General features: G+C 34.1%; 1 protein-coding gene across 4 annotated transcripts in view; it reads left to right on the top strand.

Moving 5' to 3' along the window:
* The first annotated feature begins 2,505 nt into the window (after nt 1–2,505).
* The window catches only part of LOC120076800 (transcriptional corepressor SEUSS-like), a 12,002-nt gene continuing 3,911 nt past the window's right edge, over nt 2,506–10,596 (top strand). Inside the window, exons 1-9 of one of the 4 annotated variants that reach the window (XM_039030715.1) lie at nt 2,506–2,808; nt 2,913–2,924; nt 3,399–4,808; nt 4,899–5,018; nt 6,002–6,050; nt 6,199–6,413; nt 6,512–6,580; nt 7,591–7,688; nt 8,893–8,986. In XM_039030715.1, the coding sequence (XP_038886643.1) occupies nt 3,738–4,808; nt 4,899–5,018; nt 6,002–6,050; nt 6,199–6,413; nt 6,512–6,580; nt 7,591–7,688; nt 8,893–8,986 (1,716 nt within the window). In that variant the 5' untranslated portion in view covers nt 2,506–2,808; nt 2,913–2,924; nt 3,399–3,737. Of the gene's footprint in view, nt 2,925–3,115; nt 3,219–3,398; nt 4,809–4,898; nt 5,019–6,001; nt 6,051–6,198; nt 6,414–6,511; nt 6,581–7,590; nt 7,689–8,892; nt 8,987–10,596 lie in introns of those variants that run through there. The other 3 variants (XM_039030716.1, XM_039030714.1, XM_039030717.1) reach the window with 3 other exon arrangements.

Here is a 10,596-nt window from a genome sequence, read left to right as displayed (position 1 = left end):
TTTGAGGATAATCCTATTACGTTATGAAACTCTTTTATCCAATGATTTGAGTGGATTGGAAAGACTTCACTTTCTAGGTATGCATGCGAATTAATAATTTTTTTTATCTTATGAGTTCAAAATCTCCAGGAGGTTAGATCAGGTTTTACGATATCCATACTTTGACTCTTTTTTCTTTTCGATCAAAGTATTTTCTTTATACGTAAATATTAAATCTCAACCTAGCTCAAGTAATATCCCCACATAATAACCCATCACATCCCTTACCTAACTTAACTATCTCCATAGTTTTACTAAATGTGGATTTTCAACCAACTTTGAACAAAAGGACTCTAATCGCTTTACCAATTTCATTCTTCTTATAATAATTCTACCACCCCAAAACAAACCAAATAGCTACCTTGTTCATATTAAGCATCCACCTTCAACTTGATATCCCATATAATATGTCATATCCAATGTTTATGCTCATAATACATGCTATGCTTAGCCTTTCAAATCATGTCCATTCAAGGACAACAAAGAGATTTTCTTAGAAAGTGATGGGCATGCCATCCTTACACAGGTTAAAATTTGATATTTTATTTTGTGTTTTTAGTTCAATGTCTATAGATTAAGAATTTGAACTTCAAACCTCAATGATATTTATGTTATTTAAAAAAAAAAAAAAGTCTTAACCAATTGAACTATGTCTAGATTAGCGTATCGATAATGAATATACAAACGAAGATTTCTATATAATTCATTTGACTTTTCTTTCGATGGAGAAGTCTAATGGTAGGACACAACTAATTGATTGAGTCAAACAACTTGTCGACCACCTAAAAGAAAATATTTATTCTAATCTTGAATTAAGTTCCCAAGATTGACAAATGTAATTCATATTTGTTATACATACTACTAAATTCTCCACTCATCTCACTAATTTTAGCTCTAGAGTAATTTTGACCTGCACCACCACACTACATAAGTTAACCATTTGTACTTCTACCTCCCTTTCACTTACCTCGTGTCTCAAACTATTCAACAATTCCAACTTATGTTTCCTTCTATTTACTCTTTGAACTTTAAAATTGTGTTTGGTATGACGAGTTAAAAAAATGATATATTCATGAACCATCAATGTATTTAAATTTTCAATTTTTATATTCCATAGGCCGTTGAATTTTTAATTTTATGTCTAATAAATTATTGACATATTCAATATTTTCTAAAATTCATGAACTTGATTTACGTCAAATTGAAAGTTTAGAGTCCTATATAAATATTTGTTTTGCAGAATGTCTATAGGTACTTATACCGACAATTTTGCACCTGCTAGGTCATTGCATTTTCCCTTTCATGTTTAACAATTCATTGACTTATTTAATATTTTATAAAATTTACAAACATACCTTATGCTAAATTGAAAGTTCAGAGACCTATATAAATCCTTGAACTTTAAGAAGTAGGTAATAGGTTCTTAAACTTTCAATTACTTACGTAATAGATCATTGAAATTTTAATTTTGTGCTTAGTAAATTATCGACATATTCAACATTTCAAAAAATTCATGAACCTGTCTTATGCTAAACTGAAAGTTGAAAATCCTATATAAAATCAACTAACTTTTAAAAATTTCAAACAAATCTAATAAACACAAACTTAAAAGTTTGGATCAACAACTTAAAAAGGAGTTTGTTTTTAGACAAAACATAGTGTCCAAGTAATAATAGAACTTGAGAGTACAATTGCACCCTCAGGACTTGGAAGATGGATGTATGATGGCGATATATATATGGATAATGATTAAGTTTAGTTATCTATCCTCATACAACTCCTCATTTATGACCTACCAAAAAGGTAACAATTTTAAATCTAAAATTTCTAGCCACGAGGATAACTAGTGGACTTCACAAAGATAAGTGTAGAGCGGAATGATTAGGTGTAGCCTATATCATGTATTTTTTTTAAAAGATATTAAATAATAATAATAATTTAATTTATTTTTATGGTCTCAACGATTCGTGTTCGTGCTGCTTTTTGACGAATTGATCTTCTTGGTCTTATCTAGTGTGTTTATTGTTTACGAATATTTTTTCTTTTTGAACTTTAAGTTGTTCTTTGTTTTGCTGTTGTCCCTAGTTTGTGGAGTTTTGAATTCTTTTCTCTGGCTTTCTCTCAGGTGTTTTGTGAGTTTGCATTTATATGTTGGGTTTGTTCTAGTTTTATCTTGGCTTTGTTTTGGTTTTGTTACACTGTCTTTACTTGTGCTTTGTTGCTTTGATTCAGGGCTGTGAGATCCTCTTGTTGTTGTATAATAATAACATCTATTCTAATTTTTTTTTTTTTTTTTTTGAATAACTGACTCGACTGGCGTAGTACCTAAATTTTTTCATATGTGTGTGGTGTTGGGGATGGATGGATGATGATGATGATGATGATGGTGGAGGTGGTGGTGTGTTTTTATTAGCAAAAAGTGTTTAATGAAAGAAGAATAGCGTTTGACTTGGTTTGTCACATGGAATAAGTAAGAGAGAGAGAGAGAGAGAGAAGAAGTTAAAAGGGAAAGAAGGAATGAAGAAAATTCAATCAGATCGAATAGAAGTTTGACGTCCACAAGGACACCCATCAACTTTCTCTCTCTAAACCCCCCTTTCTCTCTCTAAGCATACGGCCGAAGAACTGGGTTTTTGCAATTTTTGGTTAATGAGAGAGAAAAAATATCACTCCACCGCAACTTCTCTTCACACTCTCGAACCCTAGCCAAGGAGCTTCCACTTTATCATTTTTTAACAACTCAATCAACATCTCGGAGATTGCTTTCAAGTAATTCAACTCAAATTTCATCTTCTTCTCTTTTCTTTCTTTTCTTTCTTCAAATATTCTGATCGGTTTTTCTTCAAATCTTCCATTGAAATCTCTTCTTCAAGTATTACTTCCAGGTGAGTTTTTGCTGCTGTTCTACTTTATTTATTTATTTTTTTCTTTTCTTTTTCGAATTTACTTCGCTTCACTTGATTTCCTTTCATTTTTCTCTTTATTTCACTCTTTGGATCGTTTTTGCTATTTTCTCTCTCTGTTTTTTTATTAATTTTTTCGATTATAATTATATATATATTTTTTTTATTTTTTTTCATCTTAGTTCGGGAAGAATTTCAGCTTCGAAGATTGTTGTTATTGTTGATTTTTTTTCCCCAATTGTGTGTCATTTTTCAATATTGAGGATTTGTGTTTGAGTAAGTTCCTATTCCTTAATTATTCCTTTTTTTTTTTTGGGGTTAATTGTGATGACTTCAATGTGCATTTAAGTTGGATTAAGAGATTGTTTTTTGGTTTGATTTTTTTGATAAAATTTTAGTGTTTTTGTTTATGAAGATAAAATGAATGTTGCCTGAAGTTCGTCGTGTTCTATACAGATTCATGCGAAAGCCCTTCAAGGATTACTCTAGTGAAGATTGTCTGGTTGTAGAATGTTCAAAACCAGGGCTTGTTCCATCGTTTCAGCATCTTTTGGTCTACAGCTATTATTCAGTAAAAATCCGCACCATGTGCTGAGGCTCAAAACCTTTCCGTTTCTATTGGTTCATCATAACGACCATGAAGTTTGCAATCAAGATTGTGGGGGACAAATGTTCTTTGGACTGAACCCTCTTATGTGCCTTGCACGAGTTCTTGTGTATTAGTCAATTAATGTTACTTTAGATAGTTTTCCTTTTCCCCCCTTCTTTACGAGTGTGTATAGATTTTTGAAGAAGATGGTACCTTCGGGGCCATCTACTCCCATTGGTGGTGCGCAATCTGTTTCACCATCGCTTTTGAGATCAAATTCTGGAATGATGGGAGCACAAGGGGGGCTGCCTTCTCAGTCAGCTTTTCCTCCTCTTGTATCCCCACGGGCACAGTTTAGCAGTATGAATATGCTTGGTAATGCGCCCAGTATGTCTTCTCTCCTAAATCAGTCATTTGGGAATGGAGTTCCGAATTCTGGGCCCTCAGGCCTTGGAAACAGCCAACGAGGAGGTATGGACCCTGGTTCTGAGTCAGATCCATTCTCACTTATTGGCAATGGTGTCAACTTCAACAATACCCCATCCTCATTGGTGACATCAAATACAGCAAACCCTGGTTCATCTAGTCAAGTTTCAGGGCAGCAATTTTCAAATCATTCTAGCAGCCAAATAATACCCAATCAACAGCAACCACAACAAATTGAACCGCAGAACTTCCAACATAGCCAGCATTCTATGCAACAGTTCGCAATGTCTAATAACACACAGCAGTCACAGCAGCAACAACAACACCAGTTCCAACGAGGAAGCTTAGGTGGTGTTGGACCTGTCAAATTAGAGCCCCAAATAAATAATATTGATCTTCAAGGACAGCAACTACAGCAGCAGCAGCAGTTGCAGTCAATGAGGAACCTTGGTCCTGTGAAAATGGAACCACAACAACTTCAATCAATGAGAAACATGGGTCCTGTGAAATTGGAACCTCAACAGTCTGATCAGTCATTGTTTCTACAGCAGCAACATCAACATCAACAGCAACAGCAACAGCAACAGCAACAACAGCAGTTACTCAGTATGTCTAGGCAGTCCTCTCAGGCTGCTGCTGCACAGATTAATCTTTTGCAACAACAAAGACTCTTGCAATTTCAACACCAACAGCAACTCCTGAAGGCCATACCTCAGCAAAGACCGCATTTGCCTCAACAATTTCAACAACAAAATTTGCCCTTGAGATCCCCTGTAAAATCAGTTTATGAACCTGGCATGTGTGCTCGACGTTTAACAAATTATATGTGTCAACAACAGCAAAGGCCTGAAGTAAGATTGTGTCACTTAATTGTTTCATTTGGTAGCAGTACAACTTATAATGTAAGCTATATGATCTGTATAATCACATCTATTTTGTAGGACAACAATATTGAGTTCTGGAGGAAATTTGTTGCGGATTACTTTGCTCCCCATGCGAAAAAGAAATGGTGTGTTTCCATGTACGGAAATGGTCGTCAAACAACTGGTGTATTTCCACAGGTCTGCTGCAATAAAACCCTGTAACTTTGACTTCTTTTGAACTCGGGGCCGCGTGGGGGGGTGGTGGGTGGGAGAATGAGGGAGGATCATAGTAAATGGGACACTAAAAAGTAAAATAAGGAGTGAGAAAAGTGTCTTTCCACCGTTCTGCTGCTAGGGAAACCTTGTAATTTTGATAATTCTGAGGAGGACGTTTAAATTCTGTTGCTCTGGAGCTGATTGCCCTTTTGCAATAGGAAATAATCTCAAGTAAGAGAAGAGAGAGAGGTACCAGGGTAAGGTTGCAATGCAACTATTAGTCACATTCGAACTTGGTTCTAAGTCCCAACCCAGTATATTTAAATAATTTCCACGATTGCAATTAATTAAAATGTGGGAGAGCAAGGGGAGGGAGAGATGTTAAGAGAGAGAGAGCAGTGGAGGTCTTGATCTTGGAACTACTAGAGGCAGATTTGAAACTTCGTGCTAAGCCCCAGCCTACTCTATTTAAATGTTTTCCATGATTGCAATTGTTTGGAATGAATTGCAATGCAGGAGAGGAAGGGAGGAATGAGGGGCTTAATGTACTGACATTAAGAGACGGAGAGAGAAATATCTGGGTGAGAATGCAACTACTGGGGCACAATTTAAACTTGTACCAAGCCCTAGTCCCACTACATTTTGAAATTTCTATGATTGCAATTGTTTGGGATGCAACAAAGGATTGTGTTGGGGAGGGGCTAAGTTTTTGGACATAGAGAGAGGGAGAGAGCCTCACTATATTGACCATTACTTCTTGTGAATTTCGGACTTTTCGTTATCATTCCTTCCTTTGATAAACTAATATGCTGGTTTCATCCAAAAAAATTATAATAATAATAACAACAATACGAATAAAATAACAAACCTAATATACTGGTGAAGATTCATGGTGATCTTATTTGCTTTAAAATGTTTAGCATAGATGTAAGTAAAAGTAGTAATCCTTGTGGTGCATTTCGCAGGATGTTTGGCATTGTGAAATATGCAACCGCAAGCCTGGTCGAGGTTTTGGTAATTGCATTCTGGATTTTGTACTTGTGCACTAACTACTGTTCTTGGTTCTGTGTTAATTTCCTCTCAATATATTACTTTTTTCTTTTGGTTTATTTATTTTTTTAACGGACTTCTCAACTATATCTAAATTCTCTCAACATTTCAGAAGCGACTTTTGAAGTTCTTCCAAGGCTGTTCAAAATCAAGTATGAGAGTGGAACGCTCGAAGAGCTTCTCTATGTTGATATGCCCCGCGAATATCATAATTCATCAGGACAAATTGTCCTAGATTACGCGAAAGCAATACAAGAAAGCGTTTTTGAGCAACTTCGTGTTGTTCGTGATGGCCAACTTCGAATAGTTTTTTCTCCAGACTTAAAGGTCAAATTAGGAAGCTTCTTACTTTTCTTTTTTCACAATTCATTCTCTTCTTAGCCAACATGTTATGTATCTTATGTTCCTTTCTTTTCTTATATCAGATATGTTCTTGGGAATTTTGTGCTCGACGTCATGAAGAGCTTATTCCTCGAAGGTTGCTAATACCTCAGGTATTGATGAAGAACAGTTTAGTTAAATGTTTCAAAAAGCTCTTCAAGCTGCCGCATCCTTTTTGTGGTACAAGGAAGTTAGTCACATTTTTAGGGGTGTCTCCTCTTTTGACCGGTTTATTGACATGGTTCTTTCTACGGCTTTCTTTTGGTGAAAAAATAAGCATCCTTTTGCTCTTTATAGTCTCTCTTATTTTTCAATTTGAGATCTTTGTTGTAATTCACTATTAAGGTGTTTGGAGTTTTACTTCCCTATCTCATTCCAAAAAAAAAAAAAATTACTATATATGGGTTCATTTTTTTTCCTTTTTAACAAATTCTTTTTCCCATTTTTATTCACGTATGTATTTATGTACAAACCCAGAGGATCCTTAATTTTGGATTAAAGTCTAGAGTGAAGAGGGAGATCATCTACTTTAAAGGCAATGACTCATTTATATGTAACGATACTGCTTGGGCATTCCCTCAAATTCCCGCACTTAGTTTCAAAGGAGTTCTAAATATCGGCAAAAAGAGGCCCACATAATTAAAGATTAAATGCCCCTTTTGAATCTCTGATTCATATTAACATTCCTTAGAACAATTGACCACCTTAATCCTCCTTATTGTCTATGCAATATCTAGTGATGGTTATTTGAAAATGAGATTCCTGGCTTTCTGGTTTGCATGGTTGTTTCTATGTGGAGGGAAAAAAATAGAGAAGGAAAAAAAAAAAAAAAAAGAGAGCAACTTTAAACTGATAAAGGGAAAAGGTCAGTACAAAGTCTTTAATAGGCTTTGTGCTATTTACATATTTTGTTAGATCAACTTCTGTGCATGTCTATGTACAATACAGCCTTATGCATTCCCAGTTCACCCTGTTTCATGTCTCTATTATTGCATTTCACAGGGTATCATGAACCTCCTTGACCTTTGGTTGAGATTGTTCTGCTTAGAAATAGAAGATTAATATGTCGATGGTTGACTTTTGTTGGTTATTTGATTTGCTGATACTTGATTGTGGCGTGCAGGTTAGTCAGCTGGGTGCAGCTGCTCAGAAGTATCAGACTGCAATTCAAAATGCATCATCTAACTTGCCTACTCCGGAGTTGCAAAATAATTGCAATATGTAATGCGTACTTTTTTGAAAAATATCTGCATTATGTCTATAATTCATCTTCATATTTGTAGTTTTGACTGGCTTATTATGTTTTCTTTGATATGGAATTGTCCAAATTGGTCAGTTGTAAAGGTATCTGATTATTTGAATGTATTGTTACGTGCTTTTTCCATGCCCTCTCTCCTGAAGTAAATGGGCATTAGGATGACAAATCTTTTTGGGTGACCTCTTTCATTTGCCTATTTCACTCACTTGAGGACCTTATGCCTATGCTATACTGATCCTTTTATGGTAAATAAGAACATTTCGTTAGTGGTAGCTGTTTACTTCCCCAAATGAAAGCAGGTCTTCCTTTAGTAAGGCTGATGTAAACATGATGCATTGTCTTTTACATGATGGTAAATTGATTCAATTATTTCTGGTAGCAGTTAGGGTTAAAGTCATTTTTTATCCTCGGAACCATTTTAACTTTCTGTTACCAAGCTGTTAATTGTTCCTAATGTTTGCTTTTTATGATTAGAGTTTGATTGCTTAATTGCCCTTGTATTTTGTCAAACAGAAAGTTATGTTACTGATGCTTACTGATTGGGAATGTGTTATACAAACATCTTTGGAACTAGGTGTTGCATGTTGAATTTCTAGGTTGTGCGGTAGGATAAATTGACATATCAATGATTTGTGTATTCAGAAAAATTACTGTGTAAGTTGTATATGTATGCCAGAATCAGATGTATTAACATTGTGGAGTTTTCTTACGATCTCCTTGATTTGTGTTAAAAATTGAGAATAGCAGCAGAGTAGCAGAAAATTGGAAAAAATTAAGAAATTGGGAAGTGGTTGAAAAAGTTAGATTCCATGCAGTTGAATGATGCTCAATTAAAAAAGGAATTCTGTAATTACACCTACAATAAATTTACATTGGTGTTTTTTTTTTTTTTTTTTTTTGTGGATTAATTTAGTGGAATGATTTGGGATTTTGTTACTATGTAAGGGGCATAGATCTGGGAAGGGTATAGATCTCATTATAACTAATTTTAGAAGGTATGCATTGGTAAATTTCTCTACTTGGGAATTTATTATTATGGTAACTTTTCACTAATTCTATCCAAAGTTTATCTCCTTTTTTGTATTTTTTTTAAAAAATGTTATGGATATTCTTTGAGCTTCATTCTAAAAATAGTAAGAGTTCTGACTTTGATGGAAACTTTTTCAGGTTTGTGGGCTCAGCTAGACAATTGGCCAAGGCATTGGAAGTGCCTTTAGTAAATGACTTGGGATATACGAAGAGATACGTCCGGTGCCTTCAGGTAATGTTCTATATCAACTTATGGTTGTGTGCTAAGATTACTTCCACGCAAGGATGAAAACATCAATGACTCAAATTTATGGATGGATTGGCGGATATTTGAATATCAATGGACATTCGGGAAAAAATCACAGATATCGCAAAAATATGTTGAAATTTTGTGAGTTTCTTAATAAAACATTCAAGAAAACAAGTCCTAAGCAATCATTTTAAGCAGATATATTATTAACATATACATTAATATGAAAATAGATAGTTAAGTAATATGTCAAGAAATGAACAGAAATTGGATTAATTCGGATATGTTAATACAAACAATACATTGTCTAACAATAATGAGATATTTGTTTGGATTGTAGACAACCATTAATATGTTATTGATAAATGTATAAGAAAGACAATGAAGGAGTGGTCGAGGCTAATTTTCAATATGATTTTTGTATGGATTTGTGACCCTAAATTATTGGCTTAACGGAACAACTCATGCTACAACTTTTTAAAGTGAGAAGTCAAGGTATATGTCGGTAGTAAGGAGAGAAGAAAAGCTGCAAAATACCACAGATATCAGCAAAATATTGTGGATATTAAGTAAAATATCGACAATTATAGGTAAATTATTGATAGAATATCACAAATATTTTGATAGTCAATGGTAAAAAAAGAAATATCAGGCTGTGATTTGGTCTAGCATCCCATGTGCAGTTTTTATCAAAGATTTGGGAGGAAAGAAATGATTGAATCTTCAACAACTGCTCAAAATCATCAAACGATATCCTTAAATCATCCATTTTTAATGCTATGTTTTGGTGTAAACAACTACCACCCTTAAAGATCATAGCCTTAGATTTATTGCATCAAATTCGAAATTGTTTTTGTATCCCTAGGTCCCCAGTAAATTCGCTTCTTATTACATATATATATATATATCGGTAAAAGATCGACAATATTTTGGTCAATAGTGGGTTTTTTTTTTTTTTTGGTTTTGTTTTGTTTGGGGGGGCGTTAGGAAACTCAAAATTGTTTCTAGTGAAATGTGCCTGGAGATTGCAACTTGCAACAGGCCTTACATTTTGATATCTTAGCAAGGATTGATGGGTATATATACCAAGAGCGACAGTTTGGTGTTTATATTGTTAAACGTGTTAATTTCATATATGGAAAAAGAAATCATCAAATTGGGTTCTAGGCACTAGAAATGCAACCTCCAATGATATTGTCTGCTTTATTCACCTTTCTTGGTTGGGGTTTACCTATTGCTCTCTCTATCTCTCTCTATTCACCTTTCTTGTTTAGGGTTTAACTATTGAATTTGTTGATGTTGGCCTTTTATTCCCAACACTTTGTTGATGTTGGCCTTGTGATCTTTAATTTGAAAAAAATATATATAATCGAAATTGTATTAAATTCCATAAAAAAGTTAATTTGTATAAATTTGTTATATGAAATTGTATGTGGAAAGGAATGTATGAAAGAAGGGAATGATTTAAAAACTATATTGAGAAGTTGAGGAGTGTACTTGTAGTGTAGGACTTTCTCAAGTTTAGAATCAAATCTAATATTCAAAATTACGTTTTTTTCTTTTTTTTCCCTTTATATATATATATATATATA

Source organism: Benincasa hispida, chromosome 4 (assembly GCF_009727055.1).
Source record: "Benincasa hispida cultivar B227 chromosome 4, ASM972705v1, whole genome shotgun sequence".
Lineage (NCBI taxonomy): Eukaryota > Viridiplantae > Streptophyta > Magnoliopsida > Cucurbitales > Cucurbitaceae > Benincasa > Benincasa hispida.
Note: the sequence above shows the minus strand (reverse complement) of the source record. Positions and strands in the feature narration are given on the sequence as shown.